Raw genomic sequence first — 20725 nt, 5'->3', positions numbered from 1 at the left:
TTCTTGAGACTGGGGCCACCTGGCCCCCTTTTAGGTAGTAAGGGGTTAAGGTGATATGGGTAAGAGTAGGCGGTTCTGTCCATCTAATTAGCTCAGATACAGGTGAGGTATATCCAATGGATATCCAGGGAAGTTTCTGGTTCCCCAGGGAAGTTTATTTAATAGGGCGGCACAGTGGGGTAGTGGGTAGCACTCTCGCCTAGCAGTAAGAAGGGTCACTGGTTCGAATCCCAACCACGACACTACCTGCCTGGAGTTTGCATGTTCTCCCTGTGCCTGCGTGGGTTTCCTCCGGGTACTCCGGTTTCCTCCCACACTCCAAAGACATGCTGGTAGGTTCATTGGATCCTGTCTAAATTGTCCCTAGTATGCATAAATGTGAGTTAGGGACTTTAGATTGTAAGCTCCTTGAGGGTAGGGACTGATGTGAATGTACAATGTATATGTAAAGCGCTGCGTAAATTGACAGCGCTATATAAGTACCTTAAATAAATAAAATAAATAAAATTTAAGGGCTGCAGAGGATCTAGGGCGTCCTCTGCAGCGATCTAGGAAGAAAGAAGAAGTGCTCCCTCCCTCCCTTCCCGTCGCGGCATCTTATGTGGTTGGGTCACCCCGGAATGCGGGGGGGACATATTTGCTGTTGATACAGTGAAGCTGCCCGAGTTCCAAAAACTGGGCAGAGATTATGTGATTTATGGTATTAGTATTAAAGTGTTTCAGTTATATTTGGTTATATAAATATGTTGTTAAACCAATAAAGTGCCGCAGCCATTTCTGCCAAATAAACTGGTTTGGGCATTTGTTTTATATGGTTGTATCTGGGGAATAGGTGGGGGCGGGTGTGGCCTACAGTCCCATGCTTCTTTTTGGATGACAAGCTTTAAATTATTTTCAAAGGCACGTTTTTACCACGATTGCAGCGCGATTCTGACATTCAAAAATCGTGGCAAAATTACTTCTGTACAACAGTCAGGGAGAGTCAGTCACATTTACTGAGATGTTCCCACCCCTCTGCTGTGAAACCGGATGTGACGAGGATTTTGTGATATTGGTTTGATCAGATGCTTTGGAGGCCAGAGGAGAGATATGGGGTCTATTAGATTCCAGATATCTCTATAAAGAGGACCTGTCATGGCCCATGCCATCACAAGGGATCTTGTTCATCCTTTGTGATAGCAATAAAGCTCATCAAAAAAATAATTAAAGATACAGTGTAAAGAAAAAAAATGTAATACATAAAAATATAAAATGCTCATGCGTAAATTCAAAAGCACTTGAATATCCCGCAAGCATATGTAAACGGCGATCACGCCACGCATTTAAGGAATCTCAGAGCACATCAGAGAATATCAAAGCAATAATTCTAGCCCCAGGCCTCCTGTGTCACTCTAAACTGATAACCTGTAAAGGCTTTTAAAGCATTGCCTATGGATAAATTTTATGTACCGTAGTTTGTTGCCTTTCCACAGGTGTGCGCAATTTAAAAGCGTGACATGTTTGTTATCCATTTACTTGACAATTAACATCTTTTTTCTATATATTTATATTTGAGTTGTTGCATCTTGACTCGTAGTGTTGGCAGCTCCGTATAATCATCCACACTGAGCACAGGGCTTCTTTTCTTTTATATGCAACATCTTTTATATTTTACTAAAAAATTGGGTATTATATTGTGTTTGCTACAATTCATTAAAGTGTATTTTTCAAGTCAAGTGGTTAATCTGAGCATCCAACTTGCTTCACTAACTTGCATATATACACAAAGCTTTTCAGTGCCACCGCTGAGCTTGGTGCTCATTGATTGCATATAGAGAACTGTCAAAGAGTAAAGCATAAAGTGTACACAATGAAGCACAGAACAACCACATCCAATGCTTGTGTGTGTCACATTCACAAACTGCTATGTTATGAAAACAATCAAAAAACAAGGTGGGTAGTGTGCCGTTACTGACCTGCTTCTGAAAATGCTAGTGGCCTGTCTGTCTCTGGCTTCAACGCGTTCTGAGACATAGATCTGGACGTAAGAACTACTAATTCGCATACACATTTGAGGCCAGTCGCTTTGAATGGGTTGAATCCAATGGATTAGCATGACAGACAAGGAGCTAGCATTTTCAAAAGACAGTTTATATATTCCTTTTAGGAAAGATTTCCTTAAAGGCTCATACTCATCAGGTGCATCCAAGCACGTGCTTCCGTGCATCGCATTTTAGGACAGCCCACTAATTTCAACGAGCTGCCTTATGGCAAGAAATGTGCAAATATGATGCCAAAACTATTTTTTCAAAAGTGCCACACCAAAACAAATTATACTTCATAAAAGCTGTAGCATGGATTCGATGGAAGGCGGATAGGGTGGGTATGATCAATTTGCAAAGGACATGCTGTAGTTATTGTGCAGTGCAGGATTATACACACGTTCTCCTACTGCATATTGGTGTGAACAAGCCCTTAAAGCTAAAAAAGCGTTACTAAACCCAGGACTTCACATTCACTATATCTGGTCTCCCACAGTACATGGAAATGCAATAGTTTTAGTAAATATAAAAACTGCTAAATAACTCACTCCCCCCCCCCCCCATCAGCAGTTAGAGCAGTCTTGTATAAGTGTCTGGTTAAAGCTTTAAGGAGTTTTCATTTTCCCCTGGCTGCCCTACGAGGCAGACCCTCTGTCTGGACAGTGCTGATTGGCCCTGTGCTGATCACATGCACTTTCACAAGAAAAAAAAAATCTCTAGCAATACACACCAAACTGAGCATGTGCAGCTCGTCTCCTTATGCTCTGTTCTATCAGGAGATGGATTGGAGTCAGTGGAAGAAGAGGAGGATCGGAGACAGGATCACACAGCCTTTATACACAATGCAGAGGATTAACCCGTTAGGTTCCACAGTGAGTATAACAAGCATGCTTTATTGCATATTCAGACTGATTTTACTGTTGTGGGTTTAGTAACACTAACTCCAGACAATACACATTTGAAATAAATATATAGGAGCTGTTTTATGTGCCAAATGATTTGTATTTCTTCCATCCAGTCCTGAGATACACTGCCAGACAGCACATCCAATTTTGTTGATTCATTTGTAAGAGTAGCACAGCTTGATCACTTCCAAACCTTGAAAAAAAATTAATTAAACAATGGAGAAGCAACATGCTGACAAGGTCATCCTTCTGATCTCAAGTGATCAGCATACTGTATATTCACTGCAGTACATTGGATTGGTCATTAGTGCTGCCCCTTTCTATTCTGGTGCTGCTCTACAGGATCTACAAGAGGCTGATACCATGTTAAATTCAGATACTTGAGCTAGACAGGCAGGTTTTTTTTTTTGTTCAGACAGCGAGCTGAACACACACAAAACTGCACTTTTCCAACATATCCCTTGCAAGTTGATCATACCCACCCTATCCCCCATCCACAGAATTCGTACTACAGCTTCTATGAATGAGAGAGGATCTGTAAATAGAGGGGGTGGAGCTTTGAATCATCCACCCATCCCCCATTCAGAGATTATGTTCCATTCATAGATGCTGTAGTATGGCTTCTATTAACCAGTTCCCGCCCAGCCTACAGCAATTTGACGGCTGAGCTGGACTTTTGTTGTTCTGGGTGGACATCATAGGACATGCTCCCTGAACCAGCCTGCTGTGGGTACCATATGATCACTGTGACCAATCACAGCAGATCACATGACGGTTGTAAACAATGAATGGCTTCCTTTCATGCCATTCATTGTTACAACTGTGTTAACTGTGATTGGTCACAGTGATCAAATTGTACACACAGGGCCAATCACAGTCCATCGGTACCATGCGATTAGCTGTGGCCAATCACAGAAAATCACAACAAAACAAACTGAATTAAACTGATTTCATTCAGTAAAATGCTTGCTTATAGCAATGAAATTCACTGCTATAAGCAATCAATGTGTAAAAAAAAAAAAAAAAAAAATCCTGATCACTTTCCCAGAGTAGCACAATGTTACTATGGTAACATATTGCTCAGGTCACAGTGTGTTAAAAATAAACATTTTTTTTTTTTTTTTTTTAAATTTACATTTTTTTTCCCTACTGTCACCAGTCAGTGTCTTTGGTCACCGCCACACCAGTTATATAATATGATGATGCTGTACTGCTCTGGTGACAGTATGTATGTATGTCTTAATTTGTCAAAAAATGATGACAAAAAAGTACAACTTAACCACTTCAGCCCCCTGACCAGAGTACTTTTTGCGAGTCGGCACTGCGTCGCTTTAACTGACAATTGCGCGTACGTGCGACATTGCACCCAAACAAAATTGACATCCTTTTTTTCCCCCACAAATAGAGCTTTCTTTTGGTGGTATTTGATCGCCTCTGCGGTTTTTATTTTTCGCTCCATAAAAAAAAAAAAAAAAAAAAGAAGGAGCAACAATTTTGAAAAAAAAAAAAAAAAAAACCACAAACACAATATTTAAAAAAAAAAAAAAAAAAAAAAAAAGAAAATTTCCTCAGTTTAGGCCGATATGTATTTTTTTTTCCAAAAATCTGAAGAATACATTTTTTTTTTCATATATATTTTTGGGGGATATTTATTATAGCAAAAATATGTAAAAGAACGCGATAAGCGTATATTGATTGGTTTGCGCAAAAAAGTTATAGCGTCAACAAAATAGGGGATAGTTTTATGGCATTTTTATTATTTATTTTTTTATTTTTTTATTAGTAATGGTGGTGATCTGCGATTTTTAAATGGGACCGCGACATTATGGCGGACATGTTTGACACTATTTTGGGACCATTGTCATTTATACAGCGATCAGTGCTATAAAAACGCACCGATTACTGTGTAAACGATACTGGCAGTGAAGGGGTTAACCACCGGGGGGCGATGAAGGGGTTAAGTGTGTCATAGGGAGTGATTCTAACTGGGGGGGATGGGCTTCAACTCACATGACAGCGATCACTGCTCCCAATGACAGGGAGCAGTGATCTCTGTCATGACACAAGGCAAAACGGAGAAATGCCTTGCGGCTCCGTGACACGATCGCCGGGAGACCGGCGGACATAGAGTCCCGCGGTCACGCTGTACACGGCGGCCCACACACGCCTGCTATCCCCACCTCTTAAAGGGGACGAACAGGTACGCCCATTTGCCCACCGCTGGCATTGTGACGACGTATATCGGCATGCAGCGGTCGGGAAGTGGTTAAAAAAACTTGCCATGCCTCTTAAATACCTTGGAATGTCTGCTTTCCAAAAAAAAGGGTAATTTGGGGGTATTTGTACTATCCTGGCATTTTTGGGCCTCAAGAAATCAGTACATCAGGATTAATCGATTTTCAGATACAGTTTCTCACAAAAGTGAGTACACCCCTCAAATTTTTGTAAATATTTCATTATATTTTATTACGTTATATTATATACACTGTAGCTTGTATAACAGTGTAAATTTTCTGTCCCCTCAAAATAACTCAACACACAGACATTAACTTCTAAACCGTTGGCAACAAAAAGTGAGTACACCCCTAAGTCAAAATGTCCAAATTGGGCCCAAAGTGTCAATATTTTGTGTGGTCACCGTTATTTTCCAGCACTGCCTTAACCCTCTTGGGCATGGAGTTCACCAGAGCTTCACAGGTTGCCACTGGAGTCCTCTTCCACTCCTCCATGATGACATCACGGAGCTGGTTGATGTTAGAGACCTTGCGCTCCTCCACCTTCCGTTTGAGGATGCCTCACAGATGCTAAATAGAGTTTAGGTCTGGAGACATGCTTGGCCAGTCCATCACCTTTACCCTCAGCTTCTTTAGCAATGCAGTGGTCGTCTTGGAGGTGTGTTTTGGGTCGTTATGTTGGAATACTGCCCTGTGGCCCAGTCTCTGAAGAGACCACAGGACATGGTTCCAGTAATCCATGTCCTTAGTCTGCTTGTCTTCAGCAAACTGTTTTCGGCCTTCCTTGTGCATCATCTTTAGAAGAGGCTTCCTTCTGGGACTACAGCCATGCAGACCAATTTGATGCAGTGTGCGGCGTATGGTCTGAGAACTGACAGGCTGACCCCCCCAACCCTTCAACCTCTGCACCATAGCTGGCAGCACTCATACGTCCATTTCCCAAAAACAACCTCTGGGTATGACACTGAGCACGTGCACTCAACTTTTTTGGTCGACCATAGTGAAGCCTGTTTTGAGTGGAACCTGTCCTGTTAAACCGCTGTATGGTCTTGGCCACCGTGCTGCAGCTCAGTTTCAGGGTCTTGGAAATCTTCTTATAGCCTAGGCCTTCTTTATGTAGTGCAACAATTCTTTTTTTCAGATCACCAGAGAGTTTGTTGCCATAAGGTGCCATGTTGAACTTCCAGTGACGAGAGTGAGAGCGATAACACCAAATTTAACATACCTGCTCCTTATTCACACCTGAGACCTTGTAACACTAATGAGTCACATTGCACCGGGGAGGGAAAATGGCTAATTGGCCCAATTTGGACATTTTCACTTAGGGGTATACTCACTTTTGTTGCCAGTGGTTTAGACATTAATGGCTGTGTGTGGAGTTATTTTGAGGAGACAGCAAATTGACACTGTTATACAAGCTGTACACTCACTACTTTACATTGTAGCAAAGTTTCATTTCTTCACTATTGTCACATGGAAAAAAAATAATAAAATATTTACAAAAACGTAGGAGGGGAGTACTCACTCTTGAGAGATACTGTATATACCATAGTTTGTGGACTTTATAACCTAAATAATATACAGATTTCAGTTATTCTCAATTATTTGCAAAATTGTATAACAGAAACAAAGAAAACACTTTTTTTTTTCCTAAATTTTGGTTCTTTTTTAGTTTATTCAGTTTATTTAGCAAAAAAAAAAAAAAAACAGTGGTGATTAAATACCACCAAAAAGAAATCTCCATTTGTGTGAAGAAAATTATAAAAATTTAGTTTGGGTAAGCTGAAAATAGGCCTGGGCAGGAAGGGGGTAAAAGTGCCCAGTATTGACGTGGTTCATGGTGGATTGGACAGGAAGGGGTGGGCATAGTCAGGCTCTAATGATGGGAGTCGATAGCCCACTAGTAGTATTAACCTCCAGTGTGCCAAGAGAATACAACGGCAGAGGTGGGAGGTTAGGTAGGACACAGCAGGATTTCTGTTTGTGCAACAGAGGTCAGACTGGGAGAGGAAGGGACAGCACAAGGGGCCAACTCAGTTGTGCTGCAGTATGTGCTAACAAGCAGTATGCAGATAAGAACAAAAAGAGCAGAACTAAATGGACAGAAATACAAATCCTTTGGCGGCTAAAATATCTTTCATATATGTACTATATTTTTTCACACTTTACTGTACATTGTCAGACCTGTTGTATGTGCAGTGCATTGTGAATGGCACCCCAACACATTGTTGAAAAAGGGTCATGCATGTTTTTTCAACCCTTGTGCTACATTGGCAACCCGTTTATAGCGATTTATAGTGATTTATAGTATGTTAACATGCTGCAACAGAGCCATGTAGTGTGAATAGGCCCTTCATGTTTGACATGTTTCATACATACGTATTGATCTTTTTATATCCGACTCGAGTTCAGCAGGTTTTGCTCACTCAAACCAACAAGGTGCAGTCAATATGTAGTGAACACAATGTACATAAACTGCAGTAAATGTGCACAGGCCTACTCCTGCTCTCTGAATAAAAGTGAAGATTTGATAATAAAATAAACCATACACTTCTGACATGTCCTAAAAATACTACCAGGACTTTGTAAGAAATACTAAAGAATGTCAAATTAGCTCATCAAAATGAGTAATTCTTCCACATGGAAATATCAAGTGATCCCGAAGAAGATTTTTAGGATACTGAGCTATGGATGATTGATTACAAGGGTGTGGTGTGAGCCTTCAGTGAAGTGCATTAGAAAGCAGAGCAGTATAGCTGTTGTATTGTTTAGAAAGTGGGTAGGAGGGTGCAGCCAAACAGAATGCGGATGGGCTTCATAAAAGGAAACCTGTCATGTCGGGCACCACAGTGGCTTAGCTGGGTGAAACAAATACATGCAGGTAGGGACCTTAGATTGTAAGCTCCTAGAGGGCAGGGAATGAAGTGAATGTATAATATATAAATACCTTAAAAATAGTTGTGGATGGACATACTGTAACCACTTCATGACTGCCCATCGCACATACTGTGGCAGGTGCGGCCTCTGTAGAGTGTACCTAGTATGTGATCTGACACTTCGGTCCACACTAGGAAAACACAGTGAATATTGCAAGTGGCTATAAGAGCTGCTAGCAATAATCGCATGTAAAATCCAGCAGGCTGCTTGCACCCAAGACTTTGGTAAATTCAGCCTGCACATACATGGTTCAAATCTTGGCCAGTTCCTGCTGAACCCTGGATGCAGCCCCCCTGCATCATTCGCATGTGATCACAGCATGAGCGCATTAATAACCCCACATCTACATGACAACAGTTGAGTTAGCCAATAGGCTGTGTGGGGGTGGGGATGTACCTTTCTCCCCATAACTAAAATTGACTGCCAGCTCTGTGAACTCACTGCTGTGAGTGGATAGGCACCACAACACAAATAGTGTCAAAAAAACAGCCTGAAAAAAAGATTTTTAAAAAACACTACTGTGTCCTTTAAGCCTCTCACACTTGTGCAATTTGTTCTGCAACTTGGGACTGCAAAGTCGCATGACAAGCCGTACCCCATGATTTTCAATGAGTACCATTCGTATCTGTACGACTTCAAGTCGCACTAACTTCCGTATTAATTTGGTCCGAATTTGATGCGAGTCGAGGTCCAAAGACACAGGCATTCCCTGAAATTGCGTCAAAATTGTGGGGAAATTGCGGCAAAATCACGTGACATTGAAGTCATAGTAGTGTGAAAGGGGCCTTAGTGATGTAGGGTCTGACAAATGGAACCACAGTGAGCAGCAGGGCATCAGATAGACAACACACCCAGAAGTGTCCAGGATGTGAGGATTCTGATAGAGGCCACAGCTCCACAAGAGAGCAAAGATCTGAGGAATGGGTGGCAGCCTAGGCTACTGTTAACTGTTACAGGCTGTAAGAGGCCCCACTGGGACGATTTACCCAACCCCAAATTTTCCTCACTTTTCAGAGGTTTGCTCTCGTTTCCTGTTGAGTCTATGGTACAGGAAATGAAGGGAAATCTACCCAACAGGGCACAAATGGCAAAAAAAAAAAAAAAAAAAAAAAAAACCAAAACCTGACAGGGTTTTTAAACCTTTCATACTATACAAAACGAAGAGCTGCACAATTATTTGTCAAAAATCGTTATTGGGATCCTGACTAAAGTGTTTCCCGATTCTTTTTATGCAAAGAATTCTCTCTGCTCTTCTGAAGCCACAGAGGTCAAAAGAAAGAAAAAACAAGGCAGTCTGCCAAAAATCAAAAGATTCTTTATCAGTTGAACTTAAGTATAAACATTGTAACAATTTGTTAGCCCTTTTTTTTTTTTTTTTTTTTTGTATAATGTGAAAGATTTTACGTCGCGAGAATCGTGATTTTTTTTTCTAAGCAAAAAAAAAAAATCGCGATTCTCATTTTGGCCAGAATCGTGCAGCTCTAACAAAACTAAAAAAGTTTTGGTACTTTAGATCTCATACTTCTGCATTGCCAGAGCCCCCTCAAAGGTTTCCAAAATCGGGATGACACATTGATACAACGTGCTAGCGGTTGTTCTACAGTCCATTGGTTCTCTACCTAAAGCCTGGTACACATGGGCCAAATATCAGCTGGTTCCACAGAAAGCAACCGACATTCGGACCATGTGTGCGGGCAGCCTGGCCAGCTTCTGTCGAAGGGGCATGCCAGAAAACCATCTGTTGATCAGCATCCGATTAGTGCTCTCAGCCAATGGCTGTGATGTGATTTTTTTATGTGTTTTGCATTTTTTATTTTAACACTGTATATAGCTAGTTGCTAAGCAGGGGGCCGGAAAGCCGGCCGCCGCGTCCTTACCAACCGATGAGTCACCAGCTGTCAGCAGGCTTTCCGGCTGAAAAGTGAATGTTAAAAAAAAAAAAAAAAAAGGGCGAAAAAAAACGACGTCCCCCCCCTCCCCAAAATCCATACCAGACCTTTATCCAAGCAAGGGCCTCTTCCCAACAACCCTGGCCAGTGGTTGTCCAGCTCTGCGGGCAGGGAGCTTCTTGGAATCTGGAAGCCCCCATTAACAAGGGGGCCCCCAGATCCCCCCCCATGTGAATGGGTAGCGGGTACACCGTACCCCTACCTATTCACCAAAAATAGTGAAATGTTAACTACAAGTGTCGGTTTTTGAAGAGTCCTTTATTAAAGAAGAAGCCCGGAGCCGTCATCTCCCGCTTTGGGAGAAGAGGACTCTGGGCTTTTTATGTAATAAAGGACTCATCAAAAACCGGCTCTTGTAGTTTGTCAACATTTCACTTTTTTTTGGTGAATGGGTAGGAGTACGATGTACCCGATACCCTTTCACATTGGGGGGCTGGGATCTGGAGGCCCCCTTGTTAATGAGGGCTTCTAGATTCCAATAAGCCCCCCCCCGCCTGCAGACCCCGACAACCACCGGCCAGCGTTGTCGGGAAGAGGCCCTTGTCCTCATCAACATGAGGTGTGGGGGCAACCCCCCCATGTTGAGGGCATGCGGCCTGGTATTGTTCAGGAGGGGGCGCTCGCTCGTCCCTTCCTTTTGTTGACCTACCGGACGGCATGCTCAGATAAGGGTCTGGTATGGATCACGCCATTTTTTTAAAGTTTTGCCATGGGGGTCACCTCCGAATCCATACTAGACCCGAAGGGCCTGGTATAGACCTAGGGGGAAACCCCATGCCATTTTTTTTCCACAATTTATTTTTTGCCGGCAAGTTTTAATTTTTTTTACATTCAGCTTTCAGCGGGGAAGCCCGCTGACAGGTGATGACTCATCAGTTGTTAAGGACGCGGTGGCAAGCTTCCAGGTCTCCTCCTTAGCAACCAGCTTTATACAGTGTGTTTACAGTGCGTTTAAAGAGAAAAAAAAAAACATAAAAACTCAAAATGCATGAAAACTGCATGCAAAAACGCAGGTTTAAAAATGCTAAATGCACTACAAAACGTGCCTTAAAAACAAATCAAGCGCAGATGTGAACCTAGACTTAGGCTGGGTTCACACATATGCAAATTTGATAAGGGTTTTCCGGTCTCCAATTTGCACGAGAGGAGTGTGAGACCGGCTCTCAATGGAGCCAATTCACACACCTCCGGGCGGCTGTGGCCCGAACTGCAGAAGAGTCCTGTGTGTCTTCTGGTTTGTTTCAGGTGCGAATTCAGCCAAAAATTTGCACCTGAAATGATGAACAGACATGCACCAGACCCCCTGCTGTGAGTCGCGGCCGCATCTAGTGTGAACCCAGCCTAAGTCTGGGTTCACACTATTGCGAACGCAGACATCACATGTGATTCGCACTGCATTGCTGTGTAGATCACATGCAATGTCTGTGTGATGCAAATTCAGCCATACAGTTTGTATGGCCGAACTCGCATTGCATTCACAAGGAAATGCTGCAGGAACCTTTTTTTCCCACACTGGAATCGGAACGCATGGGTGGAATTCACACCCATGCGATCCGTTTCCTGTCCAAATTCACAGTTCACACTGCGATCTGATCTTGGGGGGGGGGGGGGGGGGAGAATTAGCTTTGTATTGACACCCACAGCAGTTCGCAGAGGGGAGTGTGAACTGCCTGCAAGGGAGATGAGAAGCTGGAAGCCGCACTGGAATTGTGCTGGTTCCCACATCGCAATAATGTGAACCCAGGCTTAGGCTCCATGCACACTAATGCCGCGTACACACGGTCGGACTTTTCGTCTACAAAAGTCCGACAGCCTGTCCGACAGACTTCCGGCGGACTTGCAGCAGACTTTCTAACGAACGGACTTGCCTACACACGACCACACAAAAGTCCGACGGATTCGTACGTGATGACGTACACCGGACTAAAATAAGGAAGTTCATAGCCAGTAGCCAATAGCTGCCCTAGCGTGGGTTTTTGTCCGTCGGACTAGCACACAGACGAGCGGATTTCGGGGTCCGTCGTAGTTACGACGTAAAGATTTGAAGCATGTTTCAAATCTAAAGTCCGTCGGATTTGAGGCTAAAAAAGTCCGTTGAAAGTCCGGAGAGGCCCACACACGATCGGATTACCAGCCAGCTTTAGTCCGTCAGCGTCCGTTGGACTTTTGTAGACGAAAAGTCCGACCGTGTGTACGCGGCATTAAGCTCATAAAAGGCTGTTTTTGGGAGTTTTTTTAAACAGCCCATAAACTCCCCTCTATGTTATCCTATGTGTCCATGCACACATGGACATTTTTGGATGTTTATCAGCAGTAGAGTCTATGGGCTGTTTTCTAAACACCATAAAATCGCGTTCAGGAGTCATTTTTTTTTTTTACCACAAAAAACGGCAAACGCTGAAAAAGGTCGATAAACGCTCAAAAACATGGCTCACTAGTGTTTAACGTTTTTGATCCATTAAAAAAAAAAAAAAAAATTAAAAACAGCTAAAAAACGCTAACGTGCTAAAACTCTACAAAAACGCTAATAAACGCTATTGCAAAAACGTTAATTTGAAAGACTCACTGCAAAGCTACTGGCGTTTTTATAACGTTATTTTAACGTCCAGTGTACATGGAGCCTTAAAGTAATTTAAACTGACACAAGCACAATTATTTGAATAATAGCATTTTTTTTTCTTTATCCCCCATTTCTCCTTTCTCTCATTCTTTTTCTCTCTCTGGTTCTCTCTCCCCAAATCGGTCTCTCTTTTGCCCTCTCTTCTTACCTCCCTTGTCTCTATGCCTCTTTCTTTCCATCTCTTTCTGACTTGGATGTCTGGTATATTTATTATTTATTATTGTACTCCCCCCCCCCCCCCAACTGCCAAGTCATTCGTTACGGGTAGGGGTGCAACGGATCAAAAAACTCATGGTTCGGATCGTTCCTCGGATTAGGAGTCACGGTTCGGATCATTTTCGGATCAACAAAAAAAAAAAATCTCCCCCACTGTAATATCCACAATCTCCCTATTGGCAGGGTATGGCAGAGTATTGTCAGGGCATTGCAGCAGGGTATTGCAGAGTATTGGCAGGGCATTGCAGAGTATTGGCACTGCCGCCATCCGATCTCTCCCCTCCACTGTACAGATCAGTACACAGAGGGGAGAGAGGAACCGGCGTCATGACATGACGCCGGTTTGTTACAAGTGATCGCTCCGTCATTTGACGGAGCGATCATGTGCTAAACGGCCGCCGGGTGTACCAAGATGGCCGCCGCTCCGGAGCTAGGCCGAAGCTGCGGCCTTTCCTATGGCCGAGCCCACAGAGCGCTCCGTGGATCGCAGGTGTCCCGTACGGATCAACCTCCGCGGATCGGATCAACCTCCGCGGATCGGATCACGGATCGATGACGATCCGTTGCACCCCTAGTTACGGGTTTCATATAATTTAATAAAAATATTTTTGCAAATATTCCAGAATAGATAAATACTCTTGTATGACAGTCAAGTGCTACTGATCAGTAAATTATATACCCAATCTGTAACTGAGGACAGGAAGCCCATCTTGTCATAAAAAACACATAAATATAATTAAAGAGTATGTATAATACTTTTTTTTTTTAATTTCTATAAAGCACAGATGCAATCCTAGAATACAGATATCTGCGAACATTATGTAGGATTGTCTAGCTATATGCTGGCATTAATGTATAAACTATCCAGCTACTGTGGTTCTATTGGCAGAGTAAGCTGAGACTTGCAGTTTTACAGCCAGGAGGGCCTTGGGTCACTGCTTTACAGTCACCCCAATGCCATGACAGTGTCACTAAGAATAAAGGAGATTACATTTACTATCACCGAGCCCTCTTTCATGAGTGGTGTGAGCAGCCCTGGAAAAAGTTCCTGCCTGAGAGCCAGGTGAAAGAACTGTGAAAGCACTGCATCCAGTTCAAGAGAATGCTGAGCCCCGACTGCCATTCTCCCAGTCACTCTGCCATCTCTGAAGGGCACACCCTTCAAACAGCCAGGAAGCTGTGGCCCAGCAGGAGGGATGCCATGGCCCGATGGTTGAGAGGCACTGCTCTAATGTACACACACTACTTAATACAGAACAGTACCGTAAGTGAAAATAAATAAAAGGGTATATACTGTGGCCAAAATCAACTGATTTTTTTATCACAGATCACACCATTTACAGACTGGTAACAGTCAAATCTTTGGTCAGCTGCATTGAAGGAAACAACCCTGACAAATTCTACAGTGCTCTTATATCACACTTAACTATCCACTCCTCAAATTCATTCAAAATTATAAAAAGTCATAAAAGTCCTTACATGACAACTTGTTGGAGTGGAGTCCAGCCTTCCGATTCCATGTCTCTTCCATCAGGGGTTTGGTGTGAGACAGTAGCTCTGACTGACTGCCTTTGCCCCTTTATCGATTTCCTTTAAATGTGAACATGTCCCTTTCAAATGCTCTTTTACTAATTGCAATTTTCCAGAACTATCTAGCATGCTGGAAAATATTTGTGATTATCACTACTAAATTGCTACGCCAAGGGCTCAGTTCTTAAAGGAACAGGATATTGTATTTTCAATGCGTATGCACTTTAAGCTAATGATTGCAAAGTAACTTCTGAAAGTCATTTCCAAAGAGACTTTGGAAGTTACATGCATGCCAGCCCCATTTATAGTGAATGTATATAAAAAATTGATCCATAGGTCCTTCTTCTGCTGGCTGTCTTTTAAAAAAAAAAAAAAAAAAAAAAAAAGAGAACTGGTTAATATCCCCACTGTGCATCTACCAACATCAACATGTCAATTCATAAAATTACCCTAAGCAGACTCACAGACTTAAACTGAAGAGAGAAGAACAGTAAAAAATAATACCATGTAGCCCTATTAACCTCCCTGGCGGTATGATTATTCAGATTTTTGCGTCTCAAAGCGGTACAATTATTTTGCATAGAAATTTGGCGTTTTATATTGTAGGTCTGTAATTCTTAACAATAACACACTTAGATCTGTCCACCAAGAGTCTAGTAAATATCCCGGGTATGATGAAGTTTGAAACACAAAATCATAAATTATAATATAATAAATACGGTAATTTAAAAAAAATATATAATAATAATAAAATAAATTTCCCCACGATTCACTATCGCTCAATTCTGCAAGTGTTCTAATTTACTATCACTGTTTTCTAGCTGGTCTAAAGCCACTTTTGACATAAAGGGACACTTTTTGGTTGCTATGGACAATCTCAAGTTTCCAGGCAGAAAGAACAGTATTAATAATATAAAACTGCATGCAGGGCATGGGCCAAAGCACTGGGGACAAAAGGGAAGTGAAATTATTTCATACAGTACTGTAATCTGTAAGATTACAGTACTGTATGTGTTATGATTTTTACACTTTTTTGAATTTGCCGCCAGGCACAGAGAGGCTTCTGGCAGAGGACGGAGCCCGCAGACAGCGCGGGAAGACATCGCAGGATCCTGGGGATAAGGTAAGTATACCGCACCAGGATCCTGAGATGTAATCCCAAGTGTGGCTCGGGGTTACCGCTAATGGTGCTGAAATTTAACCCCGAGCCACACTCGGGAATACCGTCAGGGAGGCTACTCAGAAAGTACAGTCTGCATATATAGAATACTTAAAGTAAAACTTAATGCAAAGCTCCCCCCATTTTGGATAGAGTAAGGGAGGGTTATAACCCCTGTCATTTTCTTTTTTGCCATCTGTGTCCCATTGAGGAGACTTCACTTCCTGTCCCATGTTCAGAATCAGAAAGCAAGGGGAAATCCCTCCAAAGTGCCCAGGGTCTACAGAACTAGTGACCTCTTTGGAGGGTTTTCTCCCATTATTTTTGTTTTGGTGAAAACTCGAAATTTGAGAAATTTGAGATTTTATTTCACTATCACTCTGCGTGAGAACAGTCACCAGGACAAATCTCCCTAACGGGGGGGAAATTTTTCCTTTTCATCCAGAACATGTATACATTTCATCCAGAACATGTATACATTTATCCAATTGGAAACTTTTACCAACGCACACAAATTCATAATAAAAAGCGAAGTTAGAATCAGTTACATTGTTTTACTAAACTGGAGCATTCCATTATGACATACAAGATACCTAGAGGAGGTCTGCCGAGTCTATGGGCTAATATACACGAGCCTGAGTGGCAAGTCAAATGCAGAAAAATGGTTTGCATTTCAGGTCTGTCTGAGGCGTGGTTTGACATGTTTTCACACTGACTCGTATGCAGGAATAAAAACAATGCAATGCATGGGAAGAGCAACAATAAACTCAAGTGTACATCACTCAATATGATCCAATTCAAAATTTATACACTGCTTTCCAAATCCATCAGAAATGATTCCCAATGTGATGTCAGAAGCAAATCACAAATGCCCATGTACCCTAGCATCTAAGCTGACCGGAGCCCTCAGATGACAGCCAGACCACCTCTGACAGTTGGAAAAGGTCTTTTTGCCAACATGCAAATGAATACTTACATTTCCCCAATTGTTTATATTTAAGTCTATGGAGGAAGTTCAGGGGGATCAAGCAAAGGTTTTAACTGTGTCCAGTCACCCCAGAGAAGCAGCTTACCAGCTGTACCTACTTGTACAAACTTACTGGGCAAAATGGCAGGACTGGTGCCAAGTGTCTCATGTTCATGGCCAAAGCTCTCTTCTGTCATCAAGTTTCTATGCCCAACTAGCAGCAATGGCCACCATTGAAAGAAGAAGTGAACACATTGATTTAACGGTTTCAAAAAAAGTTATGTTCCCAGCATGCCAGGATTGCTAACTGTCATGTCTGTCTGTGCTCCCAACCAAACTGTCAAACCATCAAATGGCTGGTGTCGTAACTGGTCACATGTGCAGAACCAGGACAGTTGCAGATCAAACAGAAACTAAGATGGCAGTTTCCTTGGCTAAAAAGGATAGAAGAGTTTAGTTCTGATTTAATTTGGAGCACGGCTTTAAGCCTAGTACACACTATGGGGGTTATTTACTAAAGGCAAATCCACTTTGCACTACAAGTGCACTTGAAAGTGCAGTCACTGTAAATCTTAGGGGGACATGCAAGGAAAATAAAAAACAGCATTTTAGCTTGCACATGATTGGACAATAAAATCAGCAGAGCTTCCCTCCATTTCACAGCTTCCCCTCAGATCTACAGCGACTGCACTTACAAGTGCACTTGTAGTGCAGAGTGGATTTGCCTTTAGTAAATCAAACCCTATGTGTTTTTTTTCTGTTCAACCCAGCGGGTTGAACAGAAAAAAAGAACTTTCAGCTCCAGTCGGAGCCGCTGTACTAACGATTAAGAATGAGCTCAGGCGTGTTCGCAAGTCCACGTGCCCACCAGGAAGCTGACACTCTGTAGTGCTAATCACAGGCAGTGAGACATTTCCCGATCTGTGCAGCCGCGGATCGGAAAACGTCTCACTGCCTGTGATTAACGATGTGGAGTGTCTGCTTCCTGGCGGGCACGTGGACTTGCAAACACGCCTGAGCTCATCCTTACTAAAGATCTCCCTCACTGAACTGTTGTGTTCTGAACAATTAGATCGGCGCTCTCCACCATTGGCTGAGAGTGCTGATCGGGAGCCGGTCAGCTGCTGGTTTTTCCAGCATGTTCAGTAAGGATGCACTCTGGCACGTTCGCAACTCCACGTGCCCACCAGGAAGCTGACACTGCCCAGCACTAATCACAAGTAGCGAGACATTTTCTGATCTGTGCAGCCGCAGAACGGGAAATGTCTCACTGCCTTCGATTAGCGCATCAGCTTCCTGGTGAGGGCGAACACGTCAGAGCTCATGCCTAGGCACGTCCGGACCAGCTGCCGCAGTTTTACTGCGGCAGGTTGGCTTGGCAAAAGCGACGTTACCTTACGTCACCTTTCCTTTTGGCAACTAGGGGCGTGCGCCTGCAGCGTGTGTCCGGAGCCAATGCGAGTGCCCGCCAGGCATCCACGATCGCTCGTGACAGAGCGAGAACTGGGATCTGTGTATGTGTAAACACACAAATCCCAGTTCTTTCAGGGGAGTAGAGACAGATTGTGTATTCATCTCTCTGTCTTCCTAGACAGTCCCATCTCCCTACAGTTAGAACACACTGGGGGAACACAGTTAACCCCTTGATCGCCCCCTAGTGTTAACCCCTTCCCTACCAGTGACATTTATACAGTAATCAGTGCATTTTTATAGCACTGATCGCTGTATAATTGTCAACTGCCCCAAAAACGTGTCAAAAGTGTCCAATTTATCTGCTGCAATATCGCAGTCCCAAAAAATAAAAATCGAAGATCGCTGCCATTACTAGTAAAAAAATAAATAAAAATGCCATAAATCTATCCCCTATTTTGTAGATACTATAACTTTTGCACAAAACAAACATACGCTTATTGCGGGTTTTTTTTACCAAAAATATGTAGAAGAATACATTTTGGCCTAAACTGAGGAAAACATTTGTTTTTTTTTAGAAAAATGTTGTATAGCTATTAAAGCAAAAAGTAAAAGATAGTGTTTTTCAAAATTGTCGCTCTTCTTTTGTTTATAGCGCAAAAAATAAAAACCACAGAGGTGATCAAATATCACCAAAAGAAAGCTCTATTTGTGTGGGGGGGGTGACGTTAATTTTGTTTGGGTACAGCGTTGCATGACCGTGCAATTGTCAGTTAAAGCGACGCAGTGCCGTATCGCAAAAAATGGCCTGGTCATTGAGCAGCCAAATCTTCCGGGGCTGAAGTGGTTAATGCTCAGCCAGCTTATGTCGGACAGGGTGCCAGACACACGGACTGAATGTCAGCCAGTTTTTATGGAACCGGCCAAAGTCGGCCAGCATTTGGCCCATGTGTATGGGGCTTTAGACTTTACGGTTTAATCATTAAACTTGAAAAGTAATTGCTTGATTAATGTATCTATGCCCCCAATGTACAATAATTGTTGCTTATCTGAATGCCTTTAAATGCATGCATTTCTAATGACCAATACATTTCCCGTTTCATGCATTTAGACCGAAGCTGGAGAGATTCACCTACGATGGTTTCTCTCTAGCCTGGACCTCAACATGTACAAGTGTTTGGCTAGAACATTTTGCAGCATTTGGGTACCATGGCAACCATGGCAGGCCAGCACTGCTTACATGCCCATTCATAAACCAGTTAAGCAATTCTATTGTAAACCATAAGACAGCTCTGCAGGTTTCATTTAAATACATTAGGGATAAGACATCTAGGATGTACAGTAAGCCACAGCAATCAGCTGGGTTAAAAAAAAAAAAAAAAAAAGGGGGGGATTGAGGAGGACTTGGACACATCACCGGTTTGTGGTGGCGAGCGGACAGATGATCTATAACACAAATGACGCCTCTCCCATCCAGGCTGGAGGGCACTTACGCATCTGCTGTGATGGAATCGGCAAGGACAACATACAGGGAGAGCAATCAGAGTGAGATCAGGAGGAATCCCATTGCTGCAAGACACCAAGGCCCATCCATGATCAATAGACACATGCAACCAGCCCAGATCACCCAGCTCCAGCAGGATCTCTCATAAGCAGCCAGCAAGGCCCAGCAGAGGCAGCCCCATCAGTGTCTGCAGGCAGGGTGACAGCTGGAAGTGCTAGGATAGGTGCAGCAGGCAGGGGATCCCATCCAGCACATACACAGGAAGTGTCCGGATCACACCTCTCCTAGATGGGAACAAGTCTATGGACACACACTCATCACCCCTCTATCCTCCATAGATCCGGGGTCACCAAGTCCCCACCATCTCTCAGGATCTCCAATGGCTTGCCTCCAGCACATTCCCGCACAGCTTGGCCCTTCTTCTGCATTGCTGATCCCCCCCTTCCAAAGGAAAAAAAAAAAACCCTCCGCAATCCTCTCCCCGACAACCTACCTTACACCCCCGCAATCCGCCCCCACCATCCCAGGCAGCCAGGCAGTAGAGAGCAGCCCCCCCTCATCCCTCTGTCCCAGAGGAAGATCCGCACAGCCAGCCTGCTCCAGACACACAGGAGAGGAGAGAGGGAAGAGAGGAGAGAGAGGGAAGAGAGGAGAGAGGGAGGGAGGGGAGAGAGTGACAGGAGGGAGGAGAGAGGACAGCACACACATGGGGGGGACACACCGCACCCCCACCCCCCCATATACATAGACCCGGGGGGGGGGGGACTCTCCTCCTCTCAGGTGACATGCACACACTACAAGGTGACACCCCCTCCCCTTCTTCCATGAGGAGTGTCACTAACCTGGGGCTCACACTTCACCTCCAGCTCCGACTCTGCACACTTGTTGTCTCCTGTCCTCTCCGTCACCTCCCGGTCCCGCTCATATCCGCCCTCCGCCCAGGTGTCACACAACTAAGCAACTTGCTATCCCCGGTATCCCCGGCTCACTGACGAGCACGCCCGCTGCCTCCCCGGACTCTCACCGGTGCGCATGCGCAGCCCTGGCCTGGGATCATCGTGAACGCGCTGTGTGTGTGTGTGCCTGGGGGGGGTGACTTGTCCACTATCAATAAAACATTCCGACCATACGGGGGGTGATAGGATTCGGGAGCTCCTGGTCACAGGACTTTATACTTCTCCTCAAAGTTACAGACACCCCGAGAGTGTTTTATAGTCTATCAGCACCTTAACCACTTCACCTCTGGAAGATTTACCCCCCCCCCTCTTCATGA

General features: G+C 43.7%; 1 protein-coding gene across 2 annotated transcripts in view; it reads right to left on the bottom strand.

Annotated features, from left to right (window-relative positions):
* ADCY6 (adenylate cyclase 6) overlaps window positions 1-20495 on the bottom strand; it is a 382609-nt gene extending 362114 nt beyond the window's left edge. The window contains exon 1 of one of the 2 annotated variants that reach the window (XM_073614078.1): window positions 20295-20495. Coding sequence is in view for 1 of the 2 variants with exons in the window: in XM_073614077.1 (XP_073470178.1) it covers window positions 19946-19974 (29 nt within the window). In the remaining variant the exon portion in view is untranslated. Of the gene's footprint in view, window positions 1-19945; window positions 20107-20294 lie in introns of those variants that run through there. The other variant, XM_073614077.1, reaches the window with a different exon arrangement.
* Between the last annotated feature and the right edge of the window lie 230 nt (window positions 20496-20725).

This window comes from Aquarana catesbeiana, linkage group LG02 (assembly GCF_042186555.1).
Source record: "Aquarana catesbeiana isolate 2022-GZ linkage group LG02, ASM4218655v1, whole genome shotgun sequence".
Lineage (NCBI taxonomy): Eukaryota > Metazoa > Chordata > Amphibia > Anura > Ranidae > Aquarana > Aquarana catesbeiana.
Note: the sequence above shows the minus strand (reverse complement) of the source record. Positions and strands in the feature narration are given on the sequence as shown.